The 22,868-nt window shown below is 41.7% G+C and overlaps 2 protein-coding genes across 2 annotated transcripts in view; one reads left to right on the top strand and one right to left on the bottom strand.

The window, feature by feature from the left end:
- Positions 1 to 13,874, bottom strand: part of CACNA1I (calcium voltage-gated channel subunit alpha1 I) — a 52,083-nt gene extending 38,209 nt beyond the window's left edge. The window contains exon 1 of the mRNA XM_086963469.1: positions 13,757 to 13,874. Coding sequence (XP_086819595.1) covers positions 13,757 to 13,849 — 93 coding nt within the window. The 5' untranslated portion in view covers positions 13,850 to 13,874. The remainder of the gene's footprint in view (positions 1 to 13,756) is intronic.
- Positions 13,875 to 15,991: 2,117 nt separating this feature from the next.
- ADSL (adenylosuccinate lyase) overlaps positions 15,992 to 22,868 on the top strand; it is an 84,217-nt gene continuing 77,340 nt past the window's right edge. Inside the window, exon 1 of the mRNA XM_086928367.1 lies at positions 15,992 to 16,021. Within this exon, the coding sequence (XP_086784493.1) occupies positions 15,992 to 16,021 (30 nt within the window). The remainder of the gene's footprint in view (positions 16,022 to 22,868) is intronic.

The raw sequence follows: 22,868 nt of genomic DNA on the forward strand, positions 1-22,868 counted from the left end.
CAGTTTGTAAAGTATTGGTGCAACACTTCAAACTGTAATGGCATACCAGTGTATAGTATGGTGTGGTATGATACGTTATAGTATGGCATTGTATGGCCTGTCATTGTATGGTGTGATATGGCGTGCTACTGTATATTATGGTATGGTATGGCCTGTCTTTGTATAGTACGATATTGTATGCTGTGGAATGGTATGGTTAAATATGGCTTATCATGCTATGGTATGGGCTGTCATTGATTAGCATGGCATGGTATGTCCTTTCAGTGTACAATATGGTATGATATGGCCTCTCGTTGTAGAGTATAGCATGGTATAGTACATCCTGTAATTGTATAGTGTGAGAAAGTGGCTCTATATATACTGGACCAGAATAAGGTGCAGTGTGTATAGAGTCCACAAACCCCAGAGGTATAACAGAGGTTAAAGCCAGGTGTGAGCTTACTCTCTAACGTGGTAGCTTGGTCGAGCAGTAAGGCAGTACCAGAGGATAGTGTTAAGCATTTGTTGTACACACTCATTCAGCAAAAGGGTTCACACACTCAAAGACTGAACCCCAGGCCAATTGTTTTTTATATCAAAGATATAGTTGTTTATTTTTAGAACCAACAGGTATCAAAATATACTGTTCTCAATATGAGAGGTCTCAGATGAGTACTTTGCAGAAAGGCAATACACTTCGTAAACACAATAGGTACAGGGGTTGCAGTAGGCAACACAATTCTACACACAATTTAGCATTGAGCTCAATGGGTTTTTCTATCTAAACATAGTTAATTACTTTGTAGATTACTTTGGTAGTTCCAGGACTGGATCCTAGGTTCAGTCCTGGGTTCTAAGCTGAAAACAATTTAGTAAAAACGTTTTAGTTATTGCAGTTATTTTTCAGGAATATAAAGCTATTTTAAAAGTACACACTTGGAAACTTTTCAACATAAATCTGGCAATGTTATCCAATGGGAGAAAATTCAGGTTGCAGGTAAAGTACGATCTTGTTACTTTTGTAATCCAGTACTGGGCTCTTAGGTCCAGCACTGGGGTCTCAACTTAAAACAGGTAAGTAATTACGTTTCAGTATTTTGTATGATTTTTAAAGAATATTTCAAGTTTTCAAAAGTAGACAGAAGAAATTTCATAGAAAATCAGACAATGGATTCCTATGGAGAAAATACAGGTTACTAGTAAACCCAATTGGGATTACTTTTGCGGTTAAGTACTGGGCTACGAGGTACAGTACTGGCTTCTCTCCTGATCACGGGTGAGTACTTCGGAATTCGGTTGATTTTATATGAGTATTTTAAGTTTTCAAAAGTGGACAGAAGATTTTTCGAGTCAAACCAGTCAATGTTATCCAATGGCATTTAAGTGTGTTACCGGTTTCCAGGTGAGTACTCGGCTGGTGAAGTTAATGTTCTGGGCATAGACTCAGGGGTCCCCCAGGGTCAGGTAGGTACAGTTGGTTCACCCTCAGCGGCACAGGGGCGGCCGGGTGCAGAGGTAGTTAGGCCCAATGTTATCCAATGAGGGGCAGGAGGCCGCTGGTTGGTGGCTGCTGGCTAGCAGGCCACCCAGCTGTGGGAGCTGGGCTCCGGGTCACTTGCTCAGGGCAAAGGGGGAAGTAGGATAGGATAAAGGAGGCACGGACAGCGGCACTCGGGCGGCTGGGTGCAGGGTGCTTTTGAGCAGTAGGGCGCTCAATGTTATTCAATGGGAAAGGTATAAGATGAACAAAGGCTGCAGGCTCGGGGACGGAGACTCTTCAGGGGCGACCACCACTTTGAGAGGTAAGTTGGGATCTTGGAGCACAGGTAGGTACCCCAAAGGAAGCGCAGGGAGTTGCAGGGCGCCGGGCGCAGGGGTGTCTTTGGGTGTTGGAAAAGCTTACCATCAGCTGGGCGCGGTTGAAGGGGGGGCCCTTGTTCTGAGTCTGCAGCCGTCGTCTGGTTCGTCGAGGAGGGTCTTTGGGCACTGGAATTCGGGTCCCAGTCGCCGGGGAGACATCCTCGTGGTCTTGGATCACTTGGGCACGGGCTGGGATCGGCGGTTGCAGAGTGGGCTGGTCCGGAGCTTCGTTGCTGGCACCAGGGGGGTTGTTGCAGCAGAGCCTTTGCTGATGGGAGTCCCAATCTTCAAGAGTGTCAAGGCAGGCAGGTCCTCAGGTTGTCCCAAGGTTGCTGTCTGCTGGAGTCGCCGGGGTATAGGCAGGAGCAGGTTCCAGGATCGACAGGCCGGTAGAGCTGAGGCCAAGTCAGTTGTTGTCGTCCTGTTGTTAGCAGCTGCACGGCGGGTCTTCTTCCTCTTGATTTTCTTGATTGATCTTCTTTTTGGGGTCCGAGGAAGGAAGGTTCAGGGAGCCACTAAATACTGAATTTAGGGGTGTTACAGGTAGGGCAAGGGCAGGGACCAATAGGTCCCTGTCCTGGGGTGGGTACACCCCCTAGCCTGCTACTCTCCTGTGGGAGGGGGGCAGGAGCCTGGCTGTGACTGGGCAGGGCTCCCCATCTTCAAGGTGGCCAGAGCCTGGGGTTGTGTTTCACCTCGTCTCCCTCACCTGAGGGGTGTTGTTGGCACAGGCTGGCACCCTCCTTCCTGACATAGTTTTTCCAGCCAGTCTTCCCGCCGAAATGGGGGTCAGGACTGGTGGGGGCCAGTTGCTGGGTACAGCAAATGGTCTGGAGAACCTCACAGAGGTGGCAGGCCTTTGAAGCTTCCCCCTGCCCATCCTGGGGGAGGAGACCTAGCAACTCTCCCAGGATGTGTATTGTTGCAGGCCCAGGAGAGCGTGGGCTCTCCACCCAGGGGTCCAGAAACATGTCTGCTGTGTGGCAGCCTAGGTAGCTTCTCAGTCCAGACGTGAACTGTGGTTAGGTTTCAGTGGGCATGTGGTGCATTTTTCATTAAATCCCCCACTGGCATCAGTGTGGATTTAATGTCCTGAGAAGTTTGATACCAAACTTGTCAGTCTTCAGTGTAGCCGTTATGGTGCTGTGGATTTCATAATGTCGACCTCCCAGCACTATATACTCTTAATGGCATCACTGGACTTACAGTGCCCAGGAATGGCCCAGGGCACTGTAGGGGCACAGGTCTCATGCACCTGTGCCCACACCACTGGCATAAGGCACCCACCAAGAGAGGTGACTGATGTATGTTAGGGCAGTGGGTTTGTGGGCATGGCACACAGGGATGTGTGTCAGGTCAACTCTTTGTTTAGTTCTGTACTTAGGCACTCAGTCTGCAAAGGCAGCGTGTGGGTGCCAGGGCACAGGGCCCCTAAGGGTGGCACAATAAGTGCTGCTGTCCTTAGGGGTCGTCTCTGGTCACCATGCCCTGTGTACTTAGGGTACCATTTACTAGGGGCTGACAGGTGGCCAGAGATGCCAATTTAGTTTTAGTTTCAACACAGTTTTAGGGTAGGAACACAGGCCCTGGGTACCTGGTTGGCAGGAGCCCAGGGCACACTCAGTCAAAGCACATCAGCAATCAGAAAATAGTGGGGGCATACCAAGGCAAGAAAGATGCCACTTTCTCACATATAGTATGATATGGCATGGTATGGAATATTGCGGTATGGACTGTCATTATATAGTATAGAATGGTATGGTCTGTCATTGTATAGTATGGTATTGCCTGTCATTGTATAGCATGCTATGGTAGAGTATTGCATTTATTGAATTGTATGATATGGTATGGTCTTGTATGGCCTGCTATTGTATAGTATAGTGTGGTATGGTATATGTTGTTATTATATAGTATAGTATGGTTTAGTGTAATCTGTCATTGTATAGTAATGTTTGGTATTGAATGGTATTGTATTGGTATGGTATGGCCTGTCATTATATAGTATGGTAGGTTTGGCCTGTAATTGTATAGCCGGGTATGGTATGGTATAGTATGGCATGCTATTGTATAGTATTGTGTGGTATGTTACATTATAGTATGGTATGGTATGGCCTGTCATTCTATAGTATGGCAAGGTATGGTATGGAATGGTATGCTAAATATGGCCTATCATGGTATGGGCTGTCATTTTACAGTATGGCATGGTATGGCCTGTCAGTGTATAGTATGGTATGATAGTAATTGTATAATAGGATGGTATGGAATGGTGTGGTATAGACTGGCATTACATAGTATAGAAATGTATGGTCTGCCAATGTATAGTATGATTCAGCCTGTTATTATATAGAAGTATATGGTAGAGTATTGAATGTATTGTATTGTATGATATGGTGTGGTATGGTCTTGTATGGCCTGCTATTGTATAGTATAGTATGGCAGGGTATAGCCTGTTCTAATATAGTATAATATGGTATGGTGTAGTCTGGCATTGTATAGTATTGTATGGCCTGGCGATGTATGGTATGGTAGGTTTGGCCTGTAATTGTATAGCAGTATATAGCATGTTATATTATGGCTTGTCATTGAATAGTATAGTATGGTATGGTATGGTATAGTATAGTATGGCCAATCATTGTATAGCATGGTATGGTATGGTATTGCCTATCATAATATATTATGGTAGGGCTGTCATTGTATAGTACGCTATGGTATGAGCTAATATGGTATGGTCTGTCATAGCAAAGTATGGTATGGTATGATATGGCCTCTCATTGTCTAGTACGGTATGATATAGTATGGTATTGTATGGTTTGTTATGTCATGGTCTGTTATTGTATAGTACGGAATAGTATGATTTGGCTTGAAATGGTGTAGTATGGCATGGCATGGACTGTCATTGTATTGTAGAGTATGCTATGATATGATATGGTATGTATGGTGTAGCTTGTGATTGTATAGTATGCTATAGCGTGGCTTGTCTGTCTACTGTATAGTATGGGATGGAATCTCATAACATACTATGGTATGGTATGGCTTGTTATTGTATAGTATTGTGTGGTATGGTATGACTTGTCATTGTATCGTGTAGTATGGTATGGTATATGCTGCCAGTGTATGGTGTGACCTGTCATCATATAGTATGGTGCGATATGAACTGTCTTAACATAAGAATGGGACCCCCTCTATTATTACTGCAATGGTCAGGGAAAGAGAGGAAAAGCAATACACTATCAAGAAATATATTCCCCCTTGACCTCTATGACTTTAACGGTATATATCCAACACTTTCATTTTTGTATTTTAATACATAAGGGCAAACAACAGGAAAAGTTTTTTTTAGAACTTTATAATTTTATTATTTTTTTCTTTAGTTGTATTTCTTAGTACAAAAGTTTTTTTCATTTATCGATTTATCACATCAGTTAATATATTTTATCAAAAAACACATCGTATAAAACTCATTCTTTTGTAATATCATCAGTAAAAAACTATTTCATGCAGGGAAAACAGATTACAAAACAATCAACATTCACACAGGTACATACACCCCTTACTTGTCATACATACTACATTCATTCTTGATTCTGCGTCTGAGGGATCACAGGTGGAAGTGCAAATTAATACGCAAGGTCGACGCGTTTCGGCAGTGTAGACCGCCTTCCTCAGGACCTGTCTTGCAGAATATTCATACATAAACAAATATTTTTATGGCCCCTGCATGGTTGGGTATCTTTAGTTCTGGGAAAGAATTCCTATCAAGCTACAAGCATTGACTTCAGGGTTTATTTTTGTATTACTTCCTATTTTGTCAGATATTATCTTTTTTCTACTGATTGTTGGTGCAAAGGCTTGTTTTTTGTTGTGGATCCGATAATAGACTTGTTGTCACAATGTCTGAAACTTGGAGCTTGAAGTCAATCTCTCCGTGGTTGTAAACGCGAGTAACCGTTGTATTGTTATTTTCGAAACCGTTTATGTTTCTTGTCTATCGGTATGATGCGTCTCTCCTACTGGTTAGCCTCCCCGAGTAGTGCGAGTGCGGATACGTCTTTACCGGATGAAAGAGAAATTCAAAGCATCTCAAATTAAATGTCTCCCTGAACTTCGAAAGGCGCAGTGCTGCCTCAGATCGCCCCAGATCGCCCGGACTTACAGCCGTTAGAGACCGCTTAGCGGGAGAGACGCATCATACTGATAGACAAGAAACATAAACGGTTTCGAAAATAACAATACAACGGTTACTCGCGTTTACAACCACGGAGAGATTGACTTCAAGCTCCAAGTTTCAGACATTGTGACAACAAGTCTATTATCGGATCCACAACAAAAAACAAGCCTTTGCACCAACAATCAGTAGAAAAAAGATAATATCTGACAAAATAGGAAGTAATACAAAAATAAACCCTGAAGTCAATGCTTGTAGCTTGATAGGAATTCTTTCCCAGAACTAAAGATACCCAACCATGCAGGGGCCATAAAAATATTTGTTTATGTATGAATATTCTGCAAGACAGGTCCTGAGGAAGGCGGTCTACACTGCCGAAACGCGTCGACCTTGCGTATTAATTTGCACTTCCACCTGTGATCCCTCAGACGCAGAATCAAGAATGAATGTAGTATGTATGACAAGTAAGGGGTGTATGTACCTGTGTGAATGTTGATTGTTTTGTAATCTGTTTTCCCTGCATGAAATAGTTTTTTACTGATGATATTACAAAAGAATGAGTTTTATACGATGTGTTTTTTGATAAAATATATTAACTGATGTGATAAATCGATAAATGAAAAAAACTTTTGTACTAAGAAATACAACTAAAGAAAAAAATAATAAAATTATAAAGTTCTAAAAAAAACGTTTCCTGTTGTTTGCCCTTATGTATTAAAATACAAAAATTAAAGTGTTGGATATATACCGTTAAAGTCATAGAGGTCAAGGGGGAATATATTTCTTGATAGCGATATGAACTGTCATCGTATACCATGATATGGTATGGTACAGCCTGTCAGTGTATTCTAGTTATGGGCTGTCATTGTATAGTATGGATATAGGTTGGTATGCAATAGTATGGTATACCCTGTCAGTGTATAGCATGGTATGGTACGGTCTGTCATTGTGTAGTATTATAAGGTATTGAATGGCCTCTCATTATATAGTATGGTAAGGTGTGGCTTGCCATCGCATAGTATGGTATAGCTTGCCATATTATAGTATGGTAAGCCTTAGTTTCAGTTTATTTTTTATTCAGAACTCCAATTCGTTCCACATAAAAACATACAAAAAAAGAAAGAAATTTACAATGTATCATATTGTAGTATTCTTAATAAAAGAATAAAATGCGATCAGGGACATAACAATTATAATTTCACTATGTAAATAGGGGTTAAAAGTAAACATGACTCCATAGAATCACACAACCTCATGTATAAAGTGAATGTGAGCATATATGAAAATCTTTACACAAGATATGGAATGGTATGGTATGACCTATCATGGTATAGTATGGTATGGTGTGGTACCGTATGATATGTCATTGTATAGTATAGTATGCTCTGTCATTATATAGAATTCCATTGTATGGTATAGGCTGTTATTGTATGGTATGGTGTGGTATGCTATGGTATGGCAAGCCATTGTAAAGTATGGTATGGCCTGTTAATATATAGTACAGGGTGCTACGATATTGTGTGACCTGTCATTGTATGGTATGGTATGGTATGACTTATCATTGCATAGTATGATATGGTATAGTTGTCAATGTACTGTATGGTATGGTATGGAGTGGCCTGTCATTACATAGTATGGTATGGTATGGCCTATCATTGCACAGTATGATATGGTACGGTACAGTTGGATATGGTATGGTATGTCCTGCCATTGTGTGGTATGGTATGTTAAGGTATGGTTTGGTTTGGTATGGCCTGTCACTTTACAGCAGAGTATAGTATGTTATGGTCTTTCATGGCCTGTCATTGCATAGTTGAGTATGGTATGGCCTGTCATTTTGTTTTATGATATGGTATGGGATGGGATGGTGGGGTGTGATATAGCCTGTCATTGTATAATACAGCATGGTAAGGCTAAAATAAAGTATGGTATAATCAGGCCCACTGGAATTATGCGGCAGGGGAGCGTACAATTATGTGGTAGTTTTACCTATATTATGGAGCATTATGGGGCACATTTTGTGATAGTATTACTTCATTACTTTGTCTATTTTAAAAGTGTTAACGCTGTCTGGGCAATAGTTTCATTTAATTAATACCAGTTTAACACCTAAATCAAGCAATTAGCTACAGAAAGGTGACCAGTCAACCTTTGCAGAGGGTCTTCCATTGTGTGGCAGCACAAATCACTGCTTTTTTTGTAACTTTTAAACCGTTTGAGCTAGAAACAAATTTTATTTTGTGGAAGCCTGCAGATTATTCAGCAGATAATGGATTATTGTGGCAAAAGCGGCAAATTGACAACTATGTAAAAATCAGTGCGGCTGCACAATCACATAATTCCAGTGTCCCTGGGTATATGATATGATATAGTGTGCCCTTATAATTGTATAGTATGGTATGGTATAGTACAATTTGGTATGGCCTGCCATTGAAAGATATGAAATGGTTTGGTATGATATGATATGGCATGCCATGGTTTAATATGGTATGGTATGATATGACCTATCATTGTATAGTATGGTATAGACAGTCATGTGTAGTATGGTATGTCATTGTATAGTATTATAACATATGGTGTGGTATCTCCTGTCATTATATAATACAGTATGGAATGGTGTGGGCTGTCATTGTATAGTGTAGTGGGTGGTGTGTCATTGCATATAATGGTATGGTATGATATGGTACGTTATGCTATCCTATGGCCTATCATAGTGTGGTATAGTATTGCATGGTATGGTATGGTAAGGTATAGTACAGAATGGCACGACATGGAATGTCCCGTCAATACAGTATGTCATAATATGGCCTGTCATTATATAGTATGATATTGTGTGGTGTGGTATGGTATGGTATGGTATAGTATGGTGTGTTATGGACTGTCATTCTATTCTATTATATGTTATGGGATGGTATAGTGTGGTATGACCTGTCATTGTATAGTATAGAATGGTATGGGCTTTAACATATCATATAGTATAGAATGCTATGGTGGGCATGTCATTGTATGTTATGGTATGTTATGGCCTGTCATTGTATGGTGTGTTATGATATGGCCTGTCATTGTATGGAATTGTATAGTCTGTTATTTTATAGTATGATAACATACTTATGGTATCTCCTGTCATTATATAGTACGGTATGTAATGGTGTTGTCTGCCTTTGTATAGTATGGTATGGCATGTCATTGCATAGTATGGTATGAAATGGAATGTTATAGTATTGTATGGCCTAGAGTGGTATGGTATTGATTGTCATTGTAAGGTATGGTACGGTATGCTATGATATGGTATGTCCTGTCAATATACTATGGGATAGTAAGGTCTCTCATTGTATATTATGATATTGTGAGGTGTGGTATGGTATGGTATGTCTGTCATTGTATAGTACGGATGGTGCGGTATGTCCTCTCATTCTATTGTATGATACGTTATGGTATGGTATGGTATGATGTGGTGATGCCTGTCATTGGTATATTATGGAATGGTATGTCCTGGTATTATATAGTATAGTATGGTACGCTATGGTGTAGCTAGTCATTGTATAGTTATGGTATGACATGGCTTGTAATTCTAATGTATGGTGTGTTATTTAATGGTATGGTATTATGTGGCCTGTCATTGTACAGTATGGAATGGTGTGGCCTGTTATTATATAGCATAGTATGGAGTGCTATGTTGTGGCATGTCATTGTATAGAATGTTATGGAATAGTATAGTATGGTATTGTCTGGTCTGTCATTAAATAGTTGGTATGGCATGTTAGGATAAGGCCTGTCATTATATAGTATGTTACGGCCAGTCATTGTACAGTATGCTATGGTATCGGCTATCATTGTATTGTGTGGTATGGTATGGTATTGTATGACCTGTCATTGTATACTATGGTATGGTACAGCCTGGTATTATATAGTATACTAGGATAAGCTATGGTGAGGTCTGTCATTATATGGTATGAAATGGTATGGTTTGTCATTGAACAGTATGGCATGGTATGGTGAAACCTGTCATTGTATAGCAGAGCATGGTATGGTATGGTATGGTATGGATTGTCATTGTATAGTATGTTACAATATAGTATGGCCTGTCATTTGAAAGTATGGTATGTTATGACCTATCATTATACAGTATGCTATGGTATGGTATTGTATGGTAATGTGTGTGGGTTATGAGTTGAGATAATGTGGCCTGTAATTGTATAATATGGTACAGCCTGTCATTGTATAGTATGTTATGGTATCTGCTATCATTGTATTGTGTGATATTGTATGGTATTGTATGACCTGTCATTGTATAGTATGGTATGGTATGGTATGGTATGGCCCAATATTATATAGCACACTATGATAAGCTATGGTGTGGTCTGTCATTGTATGGTATGGTATAGTATGATATGGCCTGTCATTGTTTAGTATGGTAATGCACGGTATTGTAAAGTATGATATGGTATTGTATGGCCTTTCACTGTATAATATAATATGTAATGAAATTGTATGGTATGGTATTGGCTGTAATTAAACAGTAGGATAAGGTACATAAGGTATCACCCACCATTATATAGTACAGTATAGAATGGTGTGGCATTGCATAGTATGGTATTGTATGATATGATATCAAATGGCCGATGACTGGATGGTATGACATGGTGTGTCGTATAGTATTGTATGGTATGGGCTGTCATTTAATAGCATGGTAGGTAATGGTTGGCATGTCCTGCTAATATAGTATGGTATAATATGGCCTTTCATTTTATAGGATGATATTGTGTGTTATTCTATGGCATGGCCTGTCATTAATAACCTGTTATATAGTATGCTATGGAATGCTATGATGTGGCATGTCATTGTATTGCATGTTATGCTATTGTATGCTATAGTATGGTATGGCCTGTCATTGTATGGTACAGTACGATCTGGTATGATATGGCCTGTCATCGTATAGTATGTCATGGCATGTCATTGTATTGTATGCTACATCCTGTCATTGTATAGCATGCTATTGTATAGTATGGGCTTTCATGGTATTGTACGATATTTTATGGCAATGTTTGACCTGTCATTGTATAGTATGGTATAGTACGGCATGGTATGGTATCGAATGGTATGGTATGGTACTGTATGGCCTGGTATTATGGCATGCTATGGAGTGGCATGTCATTGTATGGTATGGTATGACCTGTCATTGTGAGGTATGGTATGGTATGATATGATATGGCATGGTATGGAATTGCCTGTTGTATAGCAGAGTATAGTATGGTATGGCTTGTCATTGTTTAGTTTGGTACGGTATAGTATGACATGTCATTTTATAGTATAGTACGGTATGGGCTGTCTTTGTATAGTATGGTATGGTATCTCGTGACCTATCATTGTACAGTATGGTGTGGTATGGTATGATATGATATTTTGTGATAAGGCAGGCCTGTCATTGTGTGGCATGGTATAGCCTGCTATTATGTAGTATAGTATGGTATGACTTGTCATTGTCTGGTATAGAATGGTATGGTGGCACCCCTGTTGTTGTATACAATGGTATGGTGTGGCCTCTAATTTTATAGTATGGTATGTATGGTATGCCAAGTTATAGTATGGTGTGGTGAGATATGGCAAGCAGAAGAAAAAAAACAGGTCAAGACAGAAAGCAGAAGCAGCGGAAAGGCACTCTCAAAAAAGAGGAAACAGTACTTGGTCCATGGTACAGGGAAGGTGGAAATAAAAAACAGAAAGTGAAGCCAAAGTGAAGTCAGCTCGCGCTAACCAAGACATCAAATAAGGCTGACATTGAAGTCAACGAATGGCAAGTAATGGGTGGGCCCTATGCGCCTTCCATGTAAACAAAATGTCTCCAAACTAACAGCGGAAATCTAAAAAATCAGCTCAGAAGTCTGAAGTGGAAGAAACACGATTTGGTAACAGTGCTTATTTGTAGTTCAAAAAACTGATTTGAATACAAAATTGTGCTAAGATTGGAAACTGATGGTGCGGGTTTAGGACATTTGCCCACTGATACAGAACACAGGGCACTGTCCAGTCAGATAGCTTACCGCAGATAGTGAGGATTTCAGTTTTTGAAGGGTTTAACTTCAAAAAACATTTGCATTGATGGGTTGTTCCCAAATCCGATGGAATGATAGGTATATTTTGAAAGGTAATTACACTTTGGTAGCACCGTGAATAAGAATTGGCTATCCTCTGCAGAGTAGTACATTTTATTTAGAAATGTTCTAACTGCTGGGCAAGGTGGCAACCTACTTACTTACTGTCCACTATACCAACTGGCATGTAGGATAGCAATGAAGGACCTTTACTTTTGTCTGTCTTGGGAAAACGTTGTTCGATGCCCCACCTGTGGTTCAGGGTTTTCATGTTTGTTTCCACAGTTCCTCTCCAGGTGTTTTTTGGCCTGCCTCTCTTACGTTTGCTTTCTGGGGTCCAGTGGAGAGCTGTTCTTGTGATGGAGTCTTGTTCTCTTCTCACTGTGTGCCCTACCTATCTCAATCTTTTTCATATACTGGAGGGTGTCTATGCTCGTTTACTTGCATATGGTGAGCAGTTCCTGGTTGGAGATTGGTTGTGGCCAGAAGATTTGCAAGATTCTTCTCAAGTTACTGGTGTGGAAGGCTGGCAGTTTGAGATGTTGTGTTTTCTCATCTGCCAACATTTTGATCTATACAAGAGTGTAACCAGAACCCAGCTCTGCTAAAGCCTCAGCTTGGTGCTGTACTGAGATTTCCTCCACACATTGTTCAGCATTCTGAAGGCCTTCTTGGTTTTGTTAAGTCTACTCTTGATGTCACTGCCTGTCCCTGCATCATGTCTGAGAGTACAGCCTAGTTAGATGCTGGGTGAGGTGGCAAAGGTAGATGTTAAATGACAACAGAGAGATGAGTGAACCTTGTGTGGCTATCCATAGAAAAGGTTTAGAATTGGAGGTAAAGCCATCCAGTTGGACTGCTTGTGGTGTTACCGACAAAAAGGAAGTCAGACAATTTGTCAGGTTTTCCCTGATTGCCATTGTTTCCAGGCATTTAAGTAAGATGGTTTGGTTGAAGGTATTGAAGGCAGCACAAAGGTCAAGAAAAATTAAAATTCTCTTGTCACTTTTATCCACCATCATAGGGGAGTCGTCTGTCACTGAAGTGATGACGCGATCTGGGCTCCTCCCGACCCAGAATCTGGCTTGTATAGTATGTAACAGATTATTTATTTTGGCAACTCTTTCTTTAGCCTTTTCGTGTGGCCGGTGAGTGCGCTGGGCTTTTTCGTTTGTAGTTTTTGTTATAAGTAAACAATGTGCAATGAACTGTCTCCAGTAAGCTTATAAACATGGTATCATGGTGGGATGTGCTCCCTCTAATGATGGGGAAAGATGCTGAAGGACGATGAGCTTCCTCTTTTGGTATCAGTGTGCAATGAGCTTGCTCTAGTTATATGAATCTGATATTGGTGGAGTATAAAGATTCCTAGGGGGGAATATGATATCAGTGTGAAAAGAGATCAATTTAGAGTAAAATATTATGTTAGCATGGGATGAGCTCCCTCTTGTGGCTAGAATGTGACTTAACTGTTTGCGATGAGCACCCTCTAGTGAAGGAATATTATAACAACCTTCTAATGAGCTCTCTCTATTGGCTAAACCATGAAACCAGTATAATCAGTTCCTCCTAGTGGTGGGATGTGATATCAGTACATGAAGTGTTGGCTAAGACATCTGATTATCTTTTTCATTTGCACACATTGTTATAAAGATAGTACCTTCATGATTCCATTCCAATTGTCCCCAGTGGAAACCTGAAAGAGTGTCAAGAAGGCCATTCCAAAGTTCTCAAAGGTGGCGTGTCGACTCATGCCCTCACACGGATAATCATCGTTGCACACTGGAAAGAAACATTATAGTTGTAATTAGTGAGGACAAACAATATACACAGACAGAAGTCTTCTCCTATCGAGGCTTTCTCAGTTCCTCCCTTAATGCACCACATGCTCAGTACAGGGAAGGCCTGTCCACTCCAAATTGCTTGTACCAACACAAGAACCCATGCTCAGGATACTTGAAGTCCCCCTTCTGCCCCCATCCCCCGCTCAAACCAAGGGGATACCATGCAAACCCTTTACAATATTCAATACGATTTCCTTTAATGGCAGTTCCTGTCATTCCCCCAAAAAGCTTAAAGCTTTGATGGGACATTACTGTGTAAAGAAATTAATTGCAGTGCTGAAAATGGCTGTGTGGCGCTCCCTCCAATTGTGGAATATAATATTGTTGTCTGCGCTTTCTCTACTGGTGGAATATGATACCTGTGAGTGATGAGTTCATCTAATGGCTGGAATATGATTTGATGAGGTTCCTGTCGTTGCTGTAATATATCACGCTGCGTTGAGCTTGCCACTGAGGTGGATTATTAAAATGGGTAATAAGCAGCCTCTAATGGCGGAATGTGGTGTGCATGTGATGGGGGATCCGGTTGTGCCCTGAACATGCTATCTGTATGAGATTCGAGCCTTTGGTGGCTCGAAAAAGCTACCACTGTGAAACGAGTTCCCTCTTAAGGTGTAATATGAAATCAGTGAGAGATAAGGTTCCCTCTAGTGGTGGAAAATGATATATGTGTGTCATGCTCTACCTCTCCTGGCTGGAAAATATCCTTATCTGATAGGTTCCTTGCAATGCTGGAATATGATATTGTGTGAGGAGCTCCCTCTAGTGGTGGTAAATGATGTAACGGAGCTATCAGCGCCCTCTAGTGGTGGTAAATGTTATCAGTGAGGAATCAACTCCCTCTAGTGGTGGAATACGGTGGAAAGGGCTAATGGCCTAATCGCTTGCATCTTCCCTCTAGTGGGTGAATGTGATATCTGGGCATCATGGTCAGTGAATAATGCTTTTCCTCTAGTGGTGGATTACGATGTCAGTATGCGATGAGCTCCCTGTAGAGGCTAAAAGGTAATATCAGTGTTAAATCACCACCATCTGGTGGCTTGAATATGATAGTGTGTGATGAGCTCCCCTCAGCATGAGATGAGCTCCTCGTACATGCCCAGTGAAGAAGTGTCACTGGTCAGATTAAAAAGAACAAAATTCCCCTTTCACTGTTGTCACCTAGACACCACGGGGCCCGTTCAAGCAGAATACACAAACAGAGGAGCTTGTACAGAAAAATAAGTGCCAGCTATGACGCCAGTTTTTTATAAATCAGGAGTGATAAATTGCTGTATTGATAGCAATATTTGTCCACTCCACAAGGAGAGGCGCACACGCCTTCTCTGGCAAGCCATCGGTCTATTACATTATCGCTCCTTTCCACGGTTATTATTTTTTTTATTTACGACTTCTCTGGCAGAGTTTGGCAGCTATGGGAACTGCATACAGTAGCTGTGCCTCCTTAATTTGCCACAGACCAGTTGGCCTGATGTCTTCTCTTGTTTTGATTTCCTCCCTGTAATGGGTGAGGTGCCCTTCCTCATAGAGAGGCACCTTACCATACGCAACCATGGTCCTGTTTAAACCCCCTGCCTCACCTTTGTAGAGTGCTCTGTTGTTTTGCAGCTGGGTTCAAGCAATATACAGAAATTCCCATACATTGTTACACGTGTCCGAGCACCTGATCTACAGGGATACCTTTTGCCCCTGACATGGGACTGGTCTGGTTGTGCTGGGTTAAGACATAACCCCCACACTCACTGCCCTGATAGCTGCCTGGTCTTATCTAGTAATGGGGAGATGATGTGGCTTAATGGCTAAAGTGGCCGACTTTGAAGCTGAAGGCTCAAACATCCTGTGATTCTGGGAAAATCACTTAATCTCCCTGTGCCTAGAAAATGGATGTGTCCGTCTGTAATGCAACTGGTGCTTATGTAAAGCGCTCTGATATCTTTGAGTCGAGTTTGTGCTCTATAAAACTGCATAAAGAAAAAAAAGCTTGTGGAGGTAAAGCTGTTTCTTGGCGTAGGTTGAGGTCTGGAGGGACAATAGACCACATAGAGGGAAACATGGATCCCAAGCCACAGAGCAGCGTTCCAGTGAGCAATGTCCAGTTAATTCCTATACCATAAGGAAAGCAAAGATCACCCGTCAGAGTGAGGACATTTTACTAGGGAGTTCCCAATGGATTCTTATACCTTAAGAGACCAAAGATTCCCAGCCACAGGTAGGGAATATTCCACTAGGAAGTGCCACTTGCATTTTAATACCCCAAAGAGAGTAGATATTCCAGGCGAGAGAGGGGACATTCAATTAGCCCCATAGACTCCAGCATCAGAGAGAGCAGAAACCCCCTGCCACATATCACTGGCCCCTTGCCACAGGGAGGCCATTCCTCTAAGAAGTGTCCCATGGATTCTGATGCCTAGGAGGCAGCAGAGAGCCTCTGCCTCGGGGAAGGGGGCATTTCTCAAGGGAATACGCCATGTATTCTGATACACGAGAGAATATATCACCTTCCACTGTGAAGGCAATCCATCAAGAAGTTTCCAATGGACTTTAATATTTGAGATAATCTGTTGCTGCTCCTTGGGTAGAGGGTGCTGTAAACTGTGAGATCATCAGCAGAGCAAAGACCCCACTACCAAATAGTGACGATGTTCCACCAGAAGCGGCCTCCATAAAACAAAAGTGGGGGCTGGCGGTGGATGGACGAACGGGGGGAGGAGGGCGGGTGAAATAATAATTGTTTTAAAACTCACCTTTTCTCCTGCTACCGCTGCTGTGGTTTCCGACACCCGCCTCAGTGCTCTCTCAGCAGTCTCTGGGAAAGCTGGCTCCCTGCCCAATACAGAGGCTGCTCTCATGCTATGAGAGCAGCGCCAGGATTGGTCTGAGCGTCCTGATCTGCTGCTCAGACAGTCCCTGGGAGCCTAGGACGGCCAGCCAAACTTACATGCATGCTTCTTTCAAGTGCCCACCACTCCTCATGTGTAAGGCAGTCACAGAAAAATAACAATGTTTTATTATAATTTAATTTTTCTGTGACTGACGAGTGGGGCGACGCTCCTCCGCCATTGCAGTGGAGCCGCCCCTGCTTTCCACCAAATCAGATACTTTTAATAGAAGTACCCATCTGATACTAGGAGGGACAATTTACTAGGAAGTGCGCCATGGATTCTGATATCTGTGAGAGCAAGGACTCCTCCCAGTGAGATAGGAAAATCCACAAAGATATGCCCTACGCATTCTGATGCCCCCTTCACTGTTCCCAAAGTTTGGTTTGCACCCGCTCCTCAATTAAAACCTTTGATTTGATGTCCAGTTTAAGTGTGCCAGTGGGGTCTGGTGGTCAGCGTCTGGAGCAATGGACCCAGCCACCTACTATTCGATCTGGTTTGGGAATCAGTGTTTAGGAAGTGGGACTACTAATGCTGGAGCTGGGCTGACTTCTAGGTTTCATCCTCAAGGTAAATCTCGAAAACAGTAGTTGTATTCATGGTTTTCAGTCGGCAGGAGCAGCAACAGGACCTATGGCACCACATTATACCCCGTGGTCTACCAGCTGGAACTGGAGAACTGGGATTGGAGTCAAGTTCCAACTTCAACTTGAAACCTGAATATATCCGGAACCGTTAGAGCAACTGAGGAGGTTCAAATGGTTCTTGAATTAAGGAAAATGGTGGCAGGTGATGCACCTTTACCATAAGTTCTTAGAGGAGAAGGATAAACCTCCATGTTCCTCCCTGGCTTGTAACTTGTTGAAATAGGATCCTACAAAATCACTGATGACTGGAGAAAGGCAGGGCACAGTGCAGACTCACAATGCTCAGTTTTTGCAAATCCTCAATGCTACTGACACAAAGTTGTTCTTCAGTTTGTCTAGGTCTAATTGGGCTGCAAGACTGTTGGGCTGAGTGGCTCAGTTCCTCAAGAATGAGACGATATCCATGTAGGAGTCGGCCAAGTAGGAAAATGCTCCTAGTCCTACTGGTCAAGAGTCAGCTCCTTTCTATGAAAGTTTGTTCAACTCTCATTTCGTCAAGCCATAATAGCAAGGCTTCCCCAGATCCCTGGCTCATCTCCCAGTTCCAGTTGAAGCAGTGATGCGAAGAATCCTATTAGTATTAGTGGTCACGCCCATCAGGACTGGTCTAACAGAATTTCACCAGACTAAAGCACGAACGTATATAAGGATACTCATAAGTACAAGCTTATCTAAGGAGCACTAATCAAAAAGAGATAGAGCCCCAAGGTATGTTATTGCAAACATTTACAGGGAGACAGAGTTATGTGGATACCTAACGGAAGAGGCGATAGTGTTCTATGAAGATGCGTGTCTTGAGTTTTCCTCTAGAATTGAATGAGAGTTTGGGCAATTCTGATGCCAGAGGAGATCAAGTGGTCCAGATCTTTAGTGCATAGACTGAGGAGGTTTTTCTTTTGGACTTTTTTTCCCCAGCATTTCCTCATTTCCAGTCTGGCGTCAATACGCAAAATACTGGCTTGAGATAGCCAGTGTTTATGTTCTGTTGAGGGCACGGGTGGAGTTATGGAACCAAAGTCCAAGCTATCTTTACAATTTGAAATGCCGGCCTCATTGAGTCCACCTCTGAATTATTTTTCCCTGGACTACTGCTGGGCTGGGAACATGGTAGGTTCCAAATGGTCAGTTGTTATGTGATACCCAACACCTCACCCGGGACAAAGGTGAGCTAAGGGATAGTTGCTCGGCAGAGGTTAAGGCCAGGCTGGAAATGGATGTATAATTCTCTGGACCATCAGGCATTCATAGAGTTGGTGAGTCCATGCTCCAGGAATAGCAGCATAAACAATGACCAGCTGTGTAAAAAAACTATTTTGTGCAGAATACACAGTTTACTTACTTACTAGTGCAATTACAAATTTGCATTAAATCAGCATCATGGTGCTATAGCAACATACAAGGGAGCAACAGAAAAGCACTAAAACACTAAAAGAATAGGCCAGTTAGCTGGACTTCCCGAAACAGAGCATAGCCAGAAAACCACTCAGAGTGGGAGAGCATTCTACATTAGTGTACCAAGGTGCTACTTTGAAGCAAGTCAAGTTCAGTAAATACACAGCCCCAGACCTATGGCTTCTCCTGGGAGTATATAATAAGACTAAAAAGACTTTATGATGGCAGGCATAAAGATGGGACCAATTCTGTAATAGGTTCATGCCACATCTTTTTTTTAAATTGAATGCTATCCTTGATCGGCTGTAAATGGAGGCAGCAGAGGGCTACAGACACATGCTGTCATTACGTAGCTCACAAACAGGGCAAACCATCATGCTCTGTACCCTGTGCAGATTCCCCTCTGAAGTCTTCAGTGAGCTCGATTGACGCAGCACTGCATGGTCAAGTTGCACCAAAATCATAGCCTCAAGGATTGAAACATGCTTCTTCAGGGGATAGGTGGGGGTCTCTTTTAGCACACAAAGCAGTTTGAAGCAATAATAGCAGACTTTCAGTACCTAAAAGTCAAAGTTAAACTCTTGATCATACTAAAAGCCATAAATCTCAGGCCAGAGCATCTCAAATAAAGAGAAAGAGATCCCTAGATTATCCGAATCTCAGTCTTATTTGCATTAAGCCTCAAGTAAATCCTAGCCACTCTATCATGGATGGCAACGACCCACTCTGCCAGGCATCAAATGTCATCTGAGAATGGAGAGCACAACGCCATCAGGAATTCAGTGTCGTCGGCGTAGGTGAGGGCCTCAAAGCTGGAAGACCGAATCAGCGTTTAACCAAATGCTGAATATTCATGTTAAAGTGTATAGCGTGGAGTTCTAACCCCTGTACACACTACCATAGGTAGATTGATTAGCGGAACAGCCTATGGGAAGTGACACTGCCTGGGACTGGCCATTCAAGAAAGATCTAAATGGTCATTTAGGATATCATCACTGGCTTGTAACCTGCAGCAGAGAGATGCAACAGTAGGTCAGCTGGATCGCCCTGGTCTCTTGTTCCCTTACTTTCATCAAGAGTGACCACCAGCACAGCCTCCCAGCTGTGCCCCACTAGGAATCCTGACTGAGAGACGTCCAAAGCCCATACATCATGCAGCACTATGCAACAAGCTAGAAGGCTGCTTGGCCAAGTGCTGCTCTATCACTGGGGCAAAGGCGGGCAGCAAAGTGATTAGCCTGTATTTTTAGGTCACCGGGGGCCAACTTAGGTGTCTTATAAAGTGGGGGTAACTATTTCCTTTTTAAAGTACTACGAGATCACCCAAGTGAGGTGTTTATAAACTCACACTGCTTTACGCTATTCATGTGACTCTAGATCTCTCACAGCCACACAAGACACATGAAACATGGCACACACATATGCAGGATACAGTACACACAATGGGTGGAAGCACGTACCCCAGTTAGGGGGACTGTGTATCACCCGTGAGTTCCTCTACAGCTAGAGTGTTTAGAGGGTTGTAAAATGGAAGGGCCAAATGGGAAATTCTTGCATTGTCTTCGTGAATGTGGATTATTTGTGGAGGGTCTCTGCTTAGAGTATTGCTTCATAAAGCAAACTTTGTTGAGAACTACAACTAAGATTTAACAAGAACTTAACAGATGTTACCAAGAGTGGCTTGGAGGCCTTCTCTCCTGGGTGTACAGGTAAAAAGGCATGTGTCACTTAATTGAGAATCCATCAGTTTTTTGCAAAGATTGGTTGAAGGGTCTGTAATCATTCTTGAACATGGGTGGACGCAGGGTGCCCTCTATAGGCAGCAGAGTCTGGCTCTCTGCTGGAGGACATCAGCAAAAATGTACCACCTTCGATGAACTCATATATTGTCAAGTCCAACTGCAGAAAAACAAAGGATAACTTAAAAATGTTTCACAGGATGGTAAATAGCACTGCCATGCAAGGACTTTCGTGTCTACACATGCCAGCATGTGTAGGCTGCCAACATGCTGGGGGCTACTTGGCGCTACAATACACTACAGCTCCTAGCACTAGTCTCTGAGGGAACTGTCACAAGGAATGCCACAAGGCTGCCTATAATTGCAGGAGTCCCCTGTACTTGCGCTCCTCTAGGTGTACAATCACCTTGCTTTCTTGGGACTCCCTGTTGCTCTAACTCTATCTTAGTTATTTAGATTAGCCTTATTTAGATCTCGGCGGATGGAATACTCAGTCAGAAATGTGGTGAATATCCCGTCTGCCGTATTACGGTCTTCATAGAATATAATGGGATCATAATACGGCCGACAAGATTTCCGTCATGTTTTTGATGGAGTATTCCCCTCCGCCAAGATCTAAATCAGGCCGTAAGTTATTGCCAGGATGCATATCAGTTCATTAGAATTTTGTAATATAAGCCTTAGGAGTCATATTTTAGAGGTAAGTTAGAATTTATGTTTGTGGTTTATATTATTGATGACAATAAAGGAATTCAAATTTGTGAACTCATTCTACCGCATTGCTCAGACTATTTTAGCACTGAGGCGAATCTCTGTATTTTATAAAAGGTAAAGAAAAGCAATTAATAAAGGAAGGTGGGGCTCCATGTCACTGCATCCATCAGCCATTCAGCAATCATACTTCACAGATTCGCAAAGTGCATATCTGATATATAAAGGGGAGAATACTTCACGGTGGGTATCTTTAGCCATCTAAATTATAATCCAGAACTCAATTCTCATGGGAGTCAACGAGTCTCTAGGGCTGGTTTGGGAACGCCCGGATGATCCACCACATTTCATGCCATGGGCACCTGCGTTCACGTGTTGTGCTATGAAATAATCTCTGTTTGGGGTGCATACTTTATTGGGGCACTTAATTAGAAAATGTAACTTCCGTAAACTTCCAAAATGTGACTAAAAATGTCAGAAGCTTTGGAAAGTAGCCCAAGGTTTTAATACTTCAAATTTACCATAAAAATGTGCAAGAATTAGAATTTGCTGTCTATTGTCAGCAAAATATTTGCTTCTTGGTAAAAAGCCAGCCTTCCTTCACCAGCAATGAAAAGGAAACATAAATAATTCCAAAACATTTGAATTGCCAGTTCAGATGTTCTTAAAACTATTTGATATGTATTTCAACGGTTCAACTCGTTACCTTTTTTCCACGTTCTTAATTAACTTTTATACAGGTAAACAATTGTTATGTTTCTGAAAAGCTCCGAAATAATCAGCCCTAATTTTTTTCAATAAAATGAGGAATATTTGCTAAGTACACCCTGATATTTTAAAACAATAAAAAAAAAGAAAACAACATTCAATTTATGTGGTAGCTGTTTCCAAGAACAACAGTTTATATTAGAAAATACCACCAATGGCTTTGGGAGAAAAATGTTAAAAAACCTCTGCAACTACACAACATAGCAGAGTTTCTAATCATGGAAAATGTAGCCAGTGTGTGGAAAAATGAAGAACATCAATATTTTATTTTTATTGGGTTTTAGAAACATCTATGCGGTTTGGTTTTCAATGAATACTCTCTCAATTTAAATTAGTTGAGGATTTTTTCTAGATGACAGATTATCAGAGCGTTCTTTATCTAGATGTCCTCTTTCTATAAAATATTAGTGTTTCAAAAAAAATACCTGCTTCCCAAAAGCAAATCTTTATATTGGTAAAACTGGAGATGTGAAAACGTTTGACCAGAATAAACGTTTCGGATTCAACACCCACAATTCTATTTTCACTTGAAGTACTTAGAATTTCTAACGGTGAAATTCAAATCAATTTTGCTATGGATTCTAATGATTCTAATGTACCTGGTTATAACCTTGTCTCAGAAGCACTACCCATAAGTAAACCGATATTACACCAAAATATATTTTTTGTGATTTGTTTCCCACTACTAAAGTGAATTTAATTTTCAGACACCTACCCACTTAGAGTGGCAAATTGTAATTTTACTTTACGAGTTTCAAGATCGTGCATTTTCAGGTTGGTTCTGTGAGG

Source organism: Lissotriton vulgaris, chromosome 1_1 (genome assembly GCF_964263255.1).
Source record: "Lissotriton vulgaris chromosome 1_1, aLisVul1.2, whole genome shotgun sequence".
In the NCBI taxonomy this organism is placed as follows: Eukaryota; Metazoa; Chordata; class Amphibia; order Caudata; family Salamandridae; genus Lissotriton; species Lissotriton vulgaris.